Below are 17,593 nucleotides of genomic sequence, written 5' to 3'. Positions count from 1 at the left end.
GCCTTACTTTCTCCCTGTGCTCTGGCCATAGCCCAGTAACGTCTGCTGGACCTGCTAGATTTATCCGACACAGACGTCGCCAAAACAGCACTGTACTCATGGGTAAGCGTTGTCGTGACCAAGTGGGGAGTTGTTGGAGCGACCCTAAGGTACGACGTAAAAGACGCTGTTTAGAAACATAACTCAGAAAAAAATAGGAAGACTATAAAAATAAAATAAAAAAGCTTATGGCTGCTAAAAACCAGCAGCCCTTAGACCATGGTCTGGCTCCTGCCGCACCATATAAAAAACTGATTTGCCTGAGCCAGGAATATATGGACGGGCCCGTTGCTTGCTAGGAGGCCGAAAAGCTTTGACCGTTTGGTGCAAATCCACTGTCGCTCCACTATATACCAATGTATCCTGTGGGTACCCTGTGGACCCTGCAGGAGAAAATAGGATTTTATTTACCCAAATCCTTTTCTCGCAGTCCGTAGAGGATACTGGGGTCCATTTAGTACCATTGGGTAAAGACGGGTCCACTAGGAGCCATGGGCACTTTAAGAATTTGATAGTGTGGGCTGGCTCCTCCCTTTATGCCCCCCCTACCAGACTCCGTTTAGGAAACTGTGCCCGAGGAGACGGACATACTTCGAGAGAAGGCTAGATAAGGATAGTGGCGAGATTCCGAACCAGCACACACAACAAGAGGAAAGCCAAGCTAATCAAACTTGAAACAGAAACAGCAACGGCTGAACCAACATTACTTAATCAAGTAACAATGCAGGACGAACGAAGCACTGGGCAGGTGCCTAGCATCCTCTACGGACTATGAGAAAAGGATTTACCGGTGGGTAATTAAAATCCTATTTTCTCTTACGTCTTAGAGGATACATTTAGTACCATGGTGATGTACCAGAGCTCCCAAACTGGGTGGGAGAGTGCTGAGGTTCCTGCAGAACTGATTGACCAAACTGAAGGTCCTCAGAGGCCAAAGTATAGAACCTGTAGAACTTAGCAAGCGTGTTCGAACCTGACCAAGTAGCTGCTCGGCAGAGCTGTAAAGCCGAGACACCCCGGGCAGCCGCCCAGGAAGAACCCACCAACCTAGTAAAGTGGGCCTGTACAGATTTTGAACATGGCAAACATGCCATGGAATAATCATGCGGGCTCGTAAGTCTGATCCAGCGTGCAATAGTCTGCTTTGAAGCAGGACACCCAATCTTATTGGGATCATAAAGAACAAACAGCGAGTCCGTCTTTCTGTAACTAGCTGTTATTTTCACATACACCTTCAAAGCCCTCACGACATCCAAAGACTTTGAAGTAGCAGAGGTGTCGGTGACAACCGGGACCACAATAGGTTAGTTGAAACGCAGACACCACCTTAGGAAGAAATTGCTGACGAGTTCCGAGTTCAGCTCTGTCCTCATGGAAAATTTTATAGGGACTTTTGTGAGATAAAGCCCCCAGTTCCGACACGTCTTGCTGAAGCCAAGGCCAACAGTGTGACGGTCTTCCACATAAGATATTTTACGTCCACCTGCTGTAACGACTGAAAGCAGTTCGATTGGAGGAAATGCAGCACCACATCGAGAACCCAAGGTGCCATGGGAGGCACAAAGGGAGGTTGGATGTGTAAAACACCTTTCAAGAACATCTGGACCTCAGGGAGAGAAGCCAATTGTTTCTGAAAGAAAACGGACAAGACCGAAATCTGGACTTTTATGGAGCCCAGACGAAGGCCCACATCCACTCCTACTTATAGAAAAAGCAGGAACCGTCGTAGATTGAATTTTCTGCTCTCACACCAAGAGACGTATTTCTTCCAAATACGATGGTAAAGCTTAGATGTTACCCCCTTCCTGGCTTGGATCATAGTTGGGATAACCTTGTTAGGGATCCCTCTCCTGGCTAGAATCAGCCGTACAGCTTCCATGCTGTCAAACGTAGCCACGGTAAGTCCTGATAGATGAACGGGCCCTGTTGCAGAAGATCTTCGCGAAGAGGTAGAAGCCACGGATCTTCGAGGAGCATCTCCAGAAGGTCCGCGTACCAGGCCCTTCTTGGCCAGTCCGGAGCAATTAGAATTGCTTGAACCTTTTCCCTTTTTATTCTCTTTAGAATTCTTGGGATCAGAGGAAGTGGAGGAAACATCTGATAGACCCATGGAGTCGTCAGGGCGTCTACCACCACTGCCTGTGGGTCTCTCGACCTGGAACAAATACAGCCTGAGCTTCTTGTTGAGACAAGAGGCCATCATGTCGATCTGTGGATATCCCCATCGACTTGTCAAGCACCTAAACACTTCCGGGTGAAGACCCTACTCCCCCGGGTGCAGGTAATGTCTGCTGAGGAAGTCTGCTTCCCAGTTGGCTACTCCCATAATGAAGACTGCTGACAACGCCACAGCATCTCTCTTTGCCCAGAGGAGAAATCTTGATACCTTTGACACTGCTGCTCTGCTTTTCGTTCCACCCTTTATGTACGTTACTGCCGTCTCATTGTCCGACTGGACCTGAATGGCCCAATCTTGAAGATGTGAGGCCTGCAGAAGGACGTTGTATATGCCCCTTAGTTCCAGAATGTTGATCGGACTTCCTGACTGGACCATCTTCCTTGAAACTGCACCCCCTGAGTGACTGCTCCCCAACCTCTGAGGCTTGCGTCTGTGGTTAGCAGAATCCAGTTCTGAATTCCGAACCTCCGTCCTGCAACGAGGTGAGAAGTCTGTAGCCACCACAGAAGGGAGATCCTGGCTTTTGGCGACAGACGGATCCTCTGGTGCATGTGAAGATGCGATCCCGACCATTTGTCCAACAGAGGAAGGGTCTTGCGTGAAACCTTCCGTAATGAAGAACCTCATAAGAGGCCACCATTTTCCTCAGAAGGCGAATGCATAGATGCACCGATATCCGGGTTGGCTTCAGGACATCTCGAACCATTGATTGGATTACTAATGCCTTTTCCAACGGAAGGAACACCTTCTACGACTCCGTATCCAGTATCATTCCCAGGAATGGTGGCTCTTGGTGAGATTTCAGAAAGTTCAGAATCCACCCATAATCCTGGAGAAGTTTGGTTGAGAGAGCAATGCTGTCCAGCAACCTTTCAATGGATGGAGCTTTTATCAGGAGATTGTCCAGGTACGAAATTATGTTCACTCCCTGTTTGCGGAGTAGAAGCATCATCTCTGCCATCACCTTGGTGAACACCCTCTGTGCTGTGGAGAGGCCAAATGGCAGGGCCTGGAACTGGTAGTGACAGTCCTGCAGTGCAAACCGTAGATAAGCCTGATGAGGCGGCCAGATCGGAATGTGAAAGTACGCATCCTTGATATCCAGAGACACTAGGAATTCCCCCTCCTCCAGATCACCACTCTCAGAGACTCAATCTTGAATTTGAACACTCGTAAGTACGGGTTCAACGACTTGAGGTTCAAAATTCGTCTTATCGTTTAGCTGATGAGGTGGAACTTGAACAATGAGTCTGTACCAGTTTCTGGATGGCATGCTGTAATGTTATACTTGCCTCTTGTGAAACTGGCAAGCCTGATTTGAAGAATCTGTGAGGTGGGAGCTCTTGGAACTCCAGTCTGTATCCCTGGGAAATAAGATTTATGACCCAGGGATCCTGGCACGAATTTGACTGAAGAATTGTAGGCGTGCTCCCAACCGACAGCATTGCGGTCCACTGTCATGATGAAGTCTTTGAGGAAGCAGAGCCTAAGCTCTGTTCCTGAGTACCTGCTGTTGCTGGTTTACCTCTTGTGCTGCTGGAGGACGTAGAAGCACCTCTGGATTTGCCCTTGAACTTGGCTGTCCGAAAGCATCGTAACTTAGAAGCTGAATAAGTCTTCTTGGTTGGGGGGCTGCGGAAGTAAGATACGTAGACTTACCCGCAGTAGCTGTGGAGATCCATTTGTCTAATTCATCTCCGAACAAAGCCTCTCCTGTGAATGGTAGGCCTTCCACGCCTTTCCTGGAATCCGCTTCAGCAGTCCACTGGTGTAGCCACAAGCCCTTGCGTGCCGACACTGCCATAGCGGTGGTGCGTGCGTTAAGCACGCCAATTTCCTTTATGGCTTCCACCATAAAGTTCGCAGAGTCCTGTATATGCTGCAGGAGTAAGACATCATCCCCCCTAGATAAGGAATCTAACTGCTCAATTAGGTTACCTGACCATTTAGCAATAGCTTTAGTGATCCACGCACATGTAATAGTGGGTCTTTGGGCCACCCCAGCAGCTGTGTACAATGATTTGAGTGTAGTCTCAATTTTACGATCAGCCGTGTCTTTCAGGGAGGCTGCACCAGGAACAGGCAATACAATTTTACGTGACAGCCTAGAGACTGATGGGTCCACTATCAGTGGATTTTCACATTTTTTCCTATCCTCCAGAGAAAAAGGAAAAGAAGAGAGCAACCTTTTAAGGATCTGAAACTTATCAGGATTAACCAATGGTTCTTCAAACAGGGTGTTCAATTCCTTTGATGCAGGAAAAGTGACTGAGGACTTCTTTTTTACATTAAAATAAGATTCTTCACACTCTTCTGACACCTTATCAGGAATATGCAGAACATCTCTGATAGCCTCTATAAGAGCCTCTATTCCCTGTGACAGAGCTGCATCCCCTCTCTGGGGTAAATTTACTAAGATGGGAGTTCTGTTTAAGATGGGATGTTGCCCATAGCAACCAATCAGATTCCACTTCTCATTTATCTAGCACCTTCTAGAACATAATACCTGGAATCTGATTGGTTGCTATGGGCAACATCCCATCTTAAATAGAACTCCCATCTTATTTAATTTACCCCTCTGAGTCCACCTCCCCCTACTCCATGTCTGACCTGTCAGCGTCCAAGTCAGATTGCACGATATGGGCTAGAGATCGCTCTTGCGGACAAATGGGAGGGAAGTGAGATGCTGTTTTGGGGACTGAGTCTCTGTTCATAAACTCATCAGTCTGTTTTAAGTATTGCATCTCTTTCTCATTGCAGGACAATCTTGTAGAAAGAGATGAGATCATTCTCTTAAAGAGAATTAACTCATTCCGGTTCAGCCCCGCTAGCCTGTGAAAACTGAGTACCCAGTAGTGAGCCCCCTGGTGAAGAGGAACACTCTGCGGTACAAGAAACACACTGCTGCGCGTCCCTGTCCTGTCAGCGTCTGTGTCCACTGCAGAGGGAAAATGGCGCTGGTGAGCTGCTGGATCCTCTCATAGTGAAGCCCTGCCTCTTCAATGGCGCGCGGTCTTCCTGCATTTTTTATACTGGCTGAGGAATCTGGAGAGAACCGTTTTATGGCTGTGGTGCCAGTACGGGTACTGTGTACAGTGTACTGGGATGCAGTTGTGTACTGTGTCCGGAGACGCATTCCACCCCGTTTAGAAGCCGTGCATCTCCGTACCCTCATGCCGCCATAATGGCCGGCACCCCGCTAGCCGGGCCGCTAGCTCAGTATTCACCACTCTTCAGTCTTCTGGCTCTGTTAGGGATGGCGTACGCTCACTGTGGTGGGGCTTGCGAATAATTCCCTCAGGAGCTCAGTGTCCTGTCAGCGGAGAACGGGACCATTAACCCTTCAAGAGGTTGGGCCGTTTCCTCCCCCTCCCCTTCCCCAAGTCCCATGAAGCAAGCAGGCTGATGCCAACCAGCCCTGCCTGAAAACAAACATATAAAATAAATGCAGAAAACTCTTCAGGCGCTTCCTTCAGCATGACTGGCTCCTCCGGGCACATTTTCTAAACTGAGTTTGGTACGAGGGGCATAGAGGGAGGAGGCAGCCCACACTATCAAATTCTTAAAGTACCCATGGCTCCTAGTGGACGCGTCTATACCCCATGGTACTAAATGGACCCCAGTATCCTCTAGGACGTAAGAGAAATACACACACATTATATATATATATATATATATATATATATATATATATATATATACACACACACACACACACATATACACACACATATACATACAAAATGTATATGTATTTCAAACAGCCAATCACTTTTCAGCAGCATTTCATCTTGCTACTTAGCACATATCTTTGCCTGCCTGCCTGCCTCGAGGCCTAGCTCCATATACATTTCTTTCCACCAACCTCCGGACGTGGGCTCCATAGTCGCACAACAGGATCAATGCCACTTGTGGCCAAGAAGCAGTAACTCGGGTGTGGCTGTAGACAGTTAACAATGGACTCATCTCCTTGCAGGACACGGATCAATGCGCTAGTATTCTTCTCCCAGATAAAGAATGAACCATCATCTGAACCACTCACAATGTACTGGGCATTGCTAGAGAAAACACAGTAGCAGATTTGAGAGGGTAAAATAACATGGGAATGAAACAAAGGATCTCTCAGCGAAGTAATAATTTGACAAATACCAAAGGGCACTTATAAAAATAAAGATGTTTTTCATTTCCCACTAAAATACTTTCTTGGAGATTGGCATAAAACTGTTCCTTTGTCAGTGTGAGGCAAACTCTATATTATTTAACATAGCTTTAACCTGACTCCTCCTCCTGGGTCATATAGTGGCTGTTACTTTCTAGAATTAAAGTCAGGATACACAGGCATATTCACAATTGGGGGCTAAATACAGAAAAAAACATTTTTTTCTAAAAAGCTGTAGGATTTGTCCTATTCAATTGAAGGAGAGAAAATGAGCTGCAGTGATTTCCATAAGTCATAGCAAGTGACTGTCCTCAAGCCATCAAAAACTAACGGAAATCTATAACTTAAATGTATTATATATTACATACACACACAGAATGCATCTGGCAAGAAAGGCTATGGACTTTTTCTTTAATACCACAATAGTCCAATTCATCTGTACAGCATCTCCTTAAGAAGAATTTTCTCATTTGTATTTCCAGGTGCCTCATATTAAGAATAGATGCTCAGAATTGAAGGTAAATTAGGAGGAAGAAGAGGTGCTTTTAGATGATGCTGACTCTTGTGGGTCAATAGGTGTTACAGGCTCTGTAGCATGGGGCATTCCATGAATCATCAAAGCAGAAATGCCATTTGTTCTGGTTTGTATACATACTGTTTTACACCATTCTAGCAGCATTATAGAGAGACAAATTGGTATATAATGGCAGGTCCGAAACTAGGATTTTGGGCATCTGGGGCAAGGCAGTATTTTTTTTTAAATTACAAATGAAAATAAATATATATTAAATAAATAAATAAATATAAATGAAAATCATTTGTTAAAAATAAATAAAAAGTTTAAAAAAAATAAGAATTTACTTACCGATAATTCTATTTCTCGTAGTCCGTAGTGGATGCTGGGGACTCCGTCAGGACCATGGGGAATAGCGGCTCCGCAGGAGACAGGGCACAAAAGTAAAAGCTTTAGGATCAGGTGGTGTGCACTGGCTCCTCCCCCTATGACCCTCCTCCAAGCCTCAGTTAGGATACTGTGCCCGGACGAGCGTACACAATAAGGAAGGATTTTGAATCCCGGGTAAGACTCATACCAGCCACACCAATCACACTGTACAACCTGTGATCTGAACCCAGTTAACAGCATGATAACAGCGGAGCCTCTGAAAAGATGGCTCACAACAATAATAACCCGATTTTTGTAACAATAACTATGTACAAGTATTGCAGACAATCCGCACTTGGGATGGGCGCCCAGCATCCACTACGGACTACTAGAAATAGAATTATCGGTAAGTAAATTCTTATTTTCTCTGACGTCCTTACGTCCTAAGTGGATGCTGGGGACTCCGTCAGGACCATGGGGATTATACCAAAGCTCCCAAACGGGCGGGAGAGTGCGGATGACTCTGCAGCACCGAGTGAGAGAACTTCAGGTCCTCCTCAGCCAGGGTGTGCCCCTGACCAAGTAGCAGCTCGGCAAAGTTGTAAAGCCGAGACCCTCGGGCAGCCGCCCAAGATGAGCCCACCTTCCTTGTGGAATGGGCATTTACATATTTTGGCTGTGGCAGGCCTGCCACAGAATGTGCAAGCTGAATTGTACTACACATCCAACTAGCAATCGTCTGCTTAGAAGCAAGAGCACCCAGTTTGTTGGGTGCATACAGGATAACAGCAAGTCAGTTTTCCTGACTCCAGCCGTCCTGGAAACCTATATTTTCAGGGCCCTGACAACATCTAGCAACTTGGAGTCCTCCAAGTCCCTAGTAGCCGCAGGTACCACAATAAGCTGGTTCAGGTGAAACGCTGACACCACCTTAGGGAGAAACTGGGGACGAGTCCGCAGCTCTGCCCTGTCCGAATGGACAATCAGATATGGGCTTTTGTGAGACAAAGCCGCCAATTCTGACACTCGCCTGGCCGAGGCCAGGGCCAACATCATGGTCACTTTCCATGTGAGATATTTCAAATCTACAGATTTGAGCGGTTTAAACCAATGTGATTTGAGGAATCCCAGAACTACGTTGAGATCCCACAGTGCCACTGGAGGCACAAAAGGGGGTTGTATATGCAGTACTCCCTTGACAAACTTCTGGACTTCAGGAACTGAAGCCAATTCTTTCTGGAAGAAAATCGACAGGGCCGAAATTTGAACCTTAATGGACCCCAATTTGAGGCCCATAGACACTCCTGTTTGCAGGAAATGCAGGAATCGACAGAGTTGAAATTTCTTCGTGGGGCCTTCCTGGCCTCACACCACGCAACATATTTTCGCCACATGTGGTGATAATGTTGTGCGGTCACCTCCTTCCTGGCTTTGACCAGGGTAGGAATGACCTCTTCCGGAATGCCTTTTTCCCTTAGGATCCGGCGTTCAACCGCCATGCCGTCAAACGCAGCCGCGGTAAGTCTTGGAACAGACATGGTACTTGCTGAAGCAAGTCCCTTCTTAGCGGCAGAGGCCATGAGTCCTCTGTGAGCATCTCTTGAAGTTCCGGGTACCAAGTCCTTCTTGGCCAATCCGGAGCCACGAGTATAGTTCTTACTCCTCTACGTCTTATAATTCTCAGTACCTTAGGTATGAGAAGCAGAGGAGGGAACACATACACCGACTGGTACACCCACGGTGCTACCAGAAACGTCCTCAGCTATTGCCTGAGGGTCTCTTGACCAGGCGCAATACCTGTCCAGTTTTTTGTTCAGGCGGGACGCCATCATGTCCACCTTTGGTCTTTCCCAACGGTTCACAATCATGTGGAAGACTTCCCGATGAAGTCCCCACTCTCCCGGGTGGAGGTCGTGCTGAGGAAGTCTGCTTCCCAGTTGTCCACTCCCGGAATGAACATTGCTGACAGTGCTATCACATGATTTTCCGCCCAGCGAAGAATCCTTGCAATTTCTGCCATTGCCCTCCTGCTTCTTGTGCCGCCCTGTCTGTTTACGTGGGCGACTGCCGTGATGTTGTCCCACTGGATCAATACCGGCTGACCTTGAAGCAGAGGTCTTGCTAAGCTTAGAGCATTGTAAATTGCTCTTAGCTCCAGTATATTTATGTGGAGAGAAGTCTCCAGACTTGATCACACTCCCTGGAAATTTTTTCCTTGTGTGACTGCTCCCCAGCCTTTCAGGCTGGCATCCGTGGTCACCAGGACCCAGTCCTGAATGCCGAATCTGTGGCCCTTTAGTAGATGAGCACTCTGCAGCCACCACAGAAGAGACACCCTTGTCCTTGGAGACAGGGTTATCCGCTGATGCATCTGAAGATGCAATCCGGACCATTTTTCCAGCAGATCCCACTGAAAAGTTCTTGCGTGAAATCTGCCGAATGGAATCGCTTCGTAAGAAGCCACCATTTTTCCCAGGACCCTTGTGCAATGATGCACTGACACTTTTCCTGGTTTTAGGAGGTTCCTGACTAGCTCGGATAACTCCCTGGCTTTCTCCTCCGGGAGAAACACCTTTTTCTGGACTGTGTCCAGAATCATCCCTAGGAACAGCAGACGTGTCGTCGGAAACAGCTGCGATTTTGGAATATTTAGAATCCACCCGTGCTGTCGTAGAACTACTTGAGATAGTGCTACTCCGACCTCCAACTGTTCTCTGGACCTTGCCCTTATCAGGAGATCGTCCAAGTAAGGGATAATTAAGACGCCTTTTCTTTGAAGAAGAATCATCATTTCGGCCATTACCTTGGTAAAGACCCGGGGTGCCGTGGACAATCCAAACGGCAGCGTCTGAAACTGATAGTGACAGTTTTGTACCACGAACCTGAGGTACCCTTGGTGAGAAGGGCAAATTGGGACATGGAGGTAAGCATCCTTGATGTCCAGGGACACCATATAGTCCCCTTCTTCCTGGTTCGCTATCACTGCTCTGAGTGACTCCATCTTGATTTGAACCTTTGTATGTAAGTGTTCAAATATTTCAGATTTAGAATAGGTCTCACCGAGCCGTCTGGCTTCAGTACCACAATATAGTGTGGAATAATACCCCTTTCCTTGTTGTAGGAGGGGTACTTTGATTATCACCTGCTGGGAATACAGCTTGTGAATTGTTTCCAATACTGCCTCCCTGTCGGAGGGAGACGTTGGTAAAGCAGACTTCAGGAACCTGCGAGGGGGAGACGTCTCGAATTTCCAATCTGTACCCCTGGGATACTACTTGTAGGATCCATGGGTCCACTTGCGAGTGAGCAGTGCTGAAACTCTTGAGACGACCCCCCACCGCACCTGAGTCCTCTTGTACGGCCCCAGCGTCATGCTGAGGACTTGGCAAAAGCGGTGGAGGGCTTCTGTTCCTGGAAATGGGCTGCCTGCTGCAGTCTTCTTCCCTTTCCTCTATCCCTGGGCAGATAGGACTGGCCTTTTGCCTGCTTGCCCTTATGGGGACGAAAGGACTGAGGCTGAAAAGACGGTGTCTTTTTCTGCTGAGATGTGACTTGGGGTAAAAAAGGTGGATTTTCCAGCTGTTGCCGTGGCCACCAGGTCCGATGGACCGACCCCAAATAACTCCTCCCCTTTATACGGCAATACTTCCATGTGCCGTTTGGAATCTGCATCACCTGACCACTGTCGTGTCCATAAACATCTTCTGGCAGATATGGACATCGCACTTACTCTTGATGCCAGAGTGCAAATATCCCTCTGTGCATCTCGCATATATAGAAATGCATCCTTTAAATGCTCTATAGTCAATAAAATACTGTCCCTGTCAAGGGTATCAATATTTTCAGTCAGGGAATCCGACCAAGCCACCCCAGCGCTGCACATCCAGGCTGAGGCGATCGCTGGTCGCAGTATAACACCAGTATGTGTGTATATACTTTTTAGGATATTTTCCAGCCTCCTATCAGCTGGCTCCTTGAGGGCGGCCGTATCTGGAGACGGTAACGCCACTTGTTTTGATAAGCGTGTGAGCGCCTTATCCACCCTAAGGGGTGTTTCCCAACGCGCCCTAACTTCTGGCGGGAAAGGGTATAACGCCAATAATTTTCTATCGGGGGAAACCCACGCATCATCACACACTTCATTTAATTTATCTGATTCAGGAAAAACTACAGGTAGTTTTTTCACACCCCACATAATACCCTCTTTTGTGGTACTTGTAGTATCAGAAATATGTAACACCTCCTTCATTGCCCTTAACATGTAACGTGTGGCCCAAATGGAAAATACGTTTGTTTCTTCACCGTCGACACTGGAGTCAGTGTCCGTGTCTGTGTCGACCGACTGAGGTAAATGGGCGTTTTAAAGCCCCTGACGGTGTTTGAGACGCCTGGACAGGTACTAATTGGTTTGCCGGCCGTCTCATGTCGTCAACCGACCTTGCAGCGTGTTGACATTATCACGTAATTCCCTAAATAAGCCATCCATTCCGGTGTCGACTCCCTAGAGAGTGACATCACCATTACAGGCAATTGCTCCGCCTCCTCACCAACATCGTCCTCATACATGTCGACACACACGTACCGACACACAGCACACACACAGGGAATGCTCTGATAGAGGACAGGACCCCACTAGCCCTTTGGGGAGACAGAGGGAGAGTTTGCCAGCACACACCAAAACGCTATATTATACAGGGACAACCTTATATAAGTGTTTTCCCTTATAGCATCTTAATATATAATAATATCGCCAAATAAGTGCCCCCCCTCTCTGTTTTAACCCTGTTTCTGTAGTGCAGTGCAGGGGAGAGCCTGGGAGCCTTCCTAGCAGCGGAGCTGTGTAGGAAAATGGCGCTGTGTGCTGAGGAGAATAGGCCCCGCCCCCTTTTCGGCGGGCTTCTTCTCCCGTTTTTCTGACAACCAGGCAGGGGTTAAATACATCCATATAGCCCCAGGGGCTATATGTGATGTATTTTTAGCCAGCATAGGTACTTTCATTGCTGCCCAGGGCGCCCCCCGAAGCGCCCTGCACCCTCAGTGACCGTTGGTGTGAAGTGTGCTGAGAGCAATGGCGCACAGCTGCAGTGCTGTGCGCTACCTCATGAAGACTGAGAAGTCTTCAGCCGCCGATTTCTGGACCTCTTCTCTCTTCAGCATCTGCAAGGGGGTCGGTGACGCGGCTCCGGTGACCCATCCAGGCTGTACCTGTGATCGTCCCTCTGGAGCTAGTGTCCAGTAGCCTAAGAAGCCAATCCATCCTGCACGCAGGTGAGTTCACTTCTTCTCCCCTAAGTCCCTCGTTGCAGTGAGCCTGTTGCCAGCAGGACTCACTGAAAATAAAAAACCTAACAAAACTTTTACTCTAAGCAGCTCTTTAGGAGAGCCACCTAGATTGCACCCTTCTCGGCCGGGCACAAAAACCTAACTGAGGCTTGGAGGAGGGTCATAGGGGGAGGAGCCAGTGCACACCACCTGATCCTAAAGCTTTTACTTTTGTGCCCTGTCTCCTGCGGAGCCGCTATTCCCCATGGTCCTGACGGAGTCCCCAGCATCCACTTAGGACGTCAGAGAAATATTCAAAATATGTCACTCACTAGTGCGACTTTTTCTCCTTACACTGCACATTAGTACCCCTCCTTAACACTACGCCGCCCCGTGGGGGAGACTCCGGTGAGGGAGAGAGATAGAGGAGAGAGATAGAGGAGAGAGAGAGGGAGAGAGAGGTGAGAGTAAGGAGAGATGGGGGGGAGAGAGAGCGAGATAAGGAGAGAGAGAGGTTGAGTGTGAGAGAGGGGTGACATGTACAAATGCCAGTGCAGCGTGACTTTTAGCTGCATCAAAGTACCAGAAAGCCACATACACGTGTGTGTGTGTGTATACATATGTGTGTGTATACATATAATATATATATATATATATCTACACACACACACTAATTATAATTATATATATATATATATATATATATATATATATATATATATATATATATATATATATAATATAAATATAATCAGGAAAAACTGACCAGCGGCACTCTGAGTCTTGCAATAGCTTGTATTATAATGTAATTTTAAAAGTTTACCTAAAGGCACCTGAGCAGGCTTTTTTTCCATCAGTGAAGTGCCTATTCACGATATACTGTATCTAAATATAAATAAATATATTTATCATTGTGGAATGGTGGCACTTGGAAGCCTGTAATACTTTTTTAAAGATGCATTTCAGGACTTAACCCGTCATAGGAAGGAGAAGGAGTAACAAATGCATTTTTAAAAGAGTATTACAGACACTGAGCACCGCCAACCTCAACATTACATTGGGGTTGATACTACTTGGAGGTCACCAGAACAAATTCCATCCTGTATTGCCCACAGCAATGCCTCATTTTACCGGAAACTCTTTATCCCACAGGTCATCAAATAATGGGCAAAGCAGCAAGGAGCAAATGTTCCCACTCATCATCCCGGAACCCCGGATGTGTGATAAGAACCTCTCCTCTGCACTGTGACTGGCCCTGCTCAAGCTGCCTGCTCTGCTCTGCTACTGGATGAGGAGGCGCAGAGCAGCATTTGCATAAGGATTCTCCAGCTGGGCGCACACTGATCATGCCAGTACCCCTTAATGGCAGTCCTGGCTGCGGGACTTAAGGGATCAGGGTGTTCTCGCGAGAACACAAAAGCTCCTGGGTCTCCTTTAGCGCTGTCCGCCACCTGAAGGGACAGCTGGCGGAAATAAAAGCCGGGCACAGTTCTTGGCGCCCCCTCCTTTCAGTGCCCAGGGCACGTGATCCCTTAGCGTCCCCCCTTGTTGCGGACATGAAAATGGGGAACAAGGGCAACTCCTAACTCTGACTATTCTCACAAACTGCTCCAAAGTGACCACTCTCCCCTCCTCCAGTACATAGTACAGACAGCTTGGGGAATAAACTAGCAAGGACAGTCCATATAGCCAGCTGGTCCTAACTCCAAGTGAAGGATTGCGAGTTTAGTATCACCTACAGTATCAGTTAACTTATCAAGAGGGAGACAAAGAAACTACTATACATGAAAAAAAAAAAAAAACACCTACCACCAAACTAAGCTACTGGTAATTTCTAGTAGCAAGAGTATCTAGAGCTAGGAGTTGAAGTCTGATTAAACAAAATGACATTGGGAAAAGCATGGGTAGCATAGAATGCAATAGGTCATATGATATACGCAACATACTTATGATTTGAAACAGTGCCTATACTATCACTTTTCTGATATTAGAAAAAAAAAGGAAAGTTAATAGTTTTGGAAATGACAAGATAATTTATTACCACACAAAAAGAGAGCAGAGGTATATACCAAGGGGTCAATACAATTATCTGCGATGAAGTTGTGGTGCAAGTAAGTGCCACTGCATGCCACACTTACAGCACAGTCAGACTTGCAGAATTCTGTTCGCAACCCTATCTCGCCCCACAACTCTGTGGTGAGAAAGAGCATGAGAGTGGAGATTTGTGGTGTCGTTGCCGGTGTTTACACACTGCTGCAATGGCAATTTGCCCGCTTTGTGGGTATTTGGATTGAGCCCCAAGAATTGGAAATACAGAAGGTATTACAGAATAAAAAATATACGTTATGGTAAGAACTTACCCTTAATAACAGTATTTCTCCTAAGTCCACAGGTTCCACAGGATACATTGGGATATGGTGGAGCGACAGCGGATCTGCACCAAATGGTCAAAGCTTTTCGGCCTCCCAGCATGCAACGGGCCCGTCCATATATCCCCGCCTCCTGGCTCAGGCAAATCAGTTGCTTTCCAAAGCTCAAGGCAGGAGCATCATGTAGAGCCCTAATCAGGTGAGAAGAACACACATGTACACCCTTCCGTACAAGAGGGAAGAGGTTAGTGAGTAATAGGATCCTCAAATCAGGTGAGTCAGGGTGGGATCCCTGTAGAACCTGTTAACTTAGGAGAAATACTGTTATTAACTGTAAGTTCTTACCATAACGTATATTTCTCCTGCAGGGTCCACAGGGTATCCACAGGATACATTGGGATGTCCCAAAGCAATTTAGTGGTGGGGACGCTCCTGATTGGACAGGAGAATCCTTCACCCGAATTCAGCGTCCTGAGAGGCAAAGGTATCAACGGCATAATGTCTAATGAATGTGTTAATGGAAGACCATGTGGATACCTTACATATCTGTTCTGCTGAAGCACCACGTTGTGCTGCCCATGATGGACCTACCTTATGAGTAGAGTGAGCAGAGATATTAGCCAGAACAGGGAGATCAGCTTGAGAATATGCTTCTGAAATAGTCATCCTAAGCCACCTCGCCAGTGTCTGCTTATCAGCCATCCTCTCTTATGAAATCCGCCGAGAACAATGACAGAATCTGTCTTTCTGATAGCAGTGGTACGATGCACGCAGATCCTTAAGGCACGGAGTACGTCCAACGATGCATCTCCAGCAGAAAGGTCTGGTCTTGGAAAGCCTGGACTACAATTTCTTCGTTAAGTTGGAATTTAGACACCACCTTAGGAAGATACCCAGATTTAGTTCTGAGAACTGCTCTATCTGGATAAAAAAAATCAGAAATGGAGGACGACATAACAAAGCCCCTAAATCTGAAACTCTTCTAACTGAAGCCATGGCCAGCAGAAAGGTAACTTTAGCTGTCAACCATTTAAGATCCACTATTTTAAGTGGTTCAAATGGGGCAACTTGAAGGGCCTAAAAACTTAAGTCCCAAGGCACTGTAGGAGGAACAAAAGGAGGTTGAATGTGAAGCATTCCCTGGAAAAAAGTGCGCACATCCTGTAGGTTGGCAATTTTCTTTTGGAACCATACAGTCAATGCTGACACTTGTACTCTCAAGAAAGCCACCCTTAAACCTTTAACCATTCCTGCGTGAAGGAATGCTAGGATTCTGGAAGTTCTGAAAACATGGGGTCAAATTTTTGTTCACTGCACCATTGAATATAGGCTTGACATATTCTGTGATAGATGAGAGCTGAGGATGGTTTCCTTGCTCTAAGCATTGTTTGAATTACCTGTTGTGAGAATCCTCTTGACTTCAGGATGGAGGTCTCAAGAGCCACGCTGTCAAAGACAGTCGATCCAGATGTCTGTGATGACAAGGCCCCTGAATCAGTAGATCTGGACGTTGAGGTAGTGGGAATTGAGCGTCCATAGACATCCTCTGGAGCTCTGTGTACCAATGTCTTCTGGGCCAAGCCGGAGCTATTAGTATCACGGCACTTCTTATTTGTTTTACCTTTCTCACCCTGGGTAACAGGGCGATGGGAGGAAACACATAGGCCAGTAGAAAGTCCCATCTCACTGACAGTACATCCACAAAGATCGCTTTGGGATCCTTTGTTCTTGATCCGTATGCTGATACCTTTTGGTTCTGATGGGATGCCATGAGATCTATCTCTGGCAACCCCCATCTGTCGACCAGGGTCTGGAAGAGTTCCGGGTGTAGAGCCCATTCATTTGCGTGAATGGTGTGCCGACTGAGAAAATCCGCTTCCCAGTTTAGGACTCCTGGAACGAACACTGCGGACACGGCTGGAAGATGAAGTTCTGCACACTTTAATGTGTGACTTACTTCTTTCATTGCTTTCTGGCTGCAAGTTCCTCCCTGATGGTTGCGGTATGCTACTGCTGTCGCATTGTCAGAGCGGATTTGGACTGGTTTCCCCTGAAGGATGTCCTGTGTCTGATTAATCGCCACGTATATGGCTTGGAGTTCCAATATATTTATTGGCAGGCAACTTTCTTCCTTGGTCCACTGCCCCTGGAAGCAATTTCTTCCTGACACTGCTTCCCCAGCCCTGAAGGCTGGCATCCATTTCAGAATTTCCCAATCTGGTATCCAAAAGGGTTTGCCTTTGTCCAGATGGGCTGTCTGTTGCCACCAGGCTAATGACCTCCGTACTTCCTGAGTAAGGACTATAGTCTGTTTTTATTGTCTGATGAAAACAATTCCATTTGGTAAGGATCATATGTTGCAGCGGCATTGAATGAAACGGCGCATACTCTACCATGTCAATACCATCACAAGCACTGCTGCGTGAATGGATACTTTCCGACTGTGTAGAAGCTCCTGAATTCTTAACTGAAGTTTGGCTATTTTGTTGGTATGGAAAAATTCTTATCCCCTGCTGACGGAGATAAGCTGTCATTATCACCATAATCCCCTAGCTCCATGGCCAAAATGATGGAACATAAAGTCTCCATATGAAAATGAGGTACCCAAATGTACTTGTTCAGCATTTTTAGATGGAGTATGGGCCGGAACAACCTATTTGGCTTCTGGACCAGAAACAGGTTGGAGTAGAAACCCTGTCCTC

The 17,593-nt window shown here is 46.9% G+C and overlaps 1 protein-coding gene across 5 annotated transcripts in view; it reads right to left on the bottom strand.

Annotated features, from left to right (window-relative positions):
- WDTC1 (WD and tetratricopeptide repeats 1) overlaps positions 1-17,593 on the bottom strand; it is a 248,911-nt gene that overhangs the window by 42,005 nt on the left and 189,313 nt on the right. For all 5 annotated transcript variants that reach the window (XM_063954696.1, XM_063954697.1, XM_063954698.1 and 2 more), the window contains exon 15: positions 6,084-6,276. In XM_063954696.1, coding sequence (XP_063810766.1) covers positions 6,084-6,276 — 193 coding nt within the window. The remainder of the gene's footprint in view (positions 1-6,083; positions 6,277-17,593) is intronic.

The sequence above is a fragment of the Pseudophryne corroboree genome, chromosome 2, assembly GCF_028390025.1.
Source record: "Pseudophryne corroboree isolate aPseCor3 chromosome 2, aPseCor3.hap2, whole genome shotgun sequence".
Classification (NCBI taxonomy): Eukaryota; Metazoa; Chordata; class Amphibia; order Anura; family Myobatrachidae; genus Pseudophryne; species Pseudophryne corroboree.
Note: the sequence above shows the minus strand (reverse complement) of the source record. Positions and strands in the feature narration are given on the sequence as shown.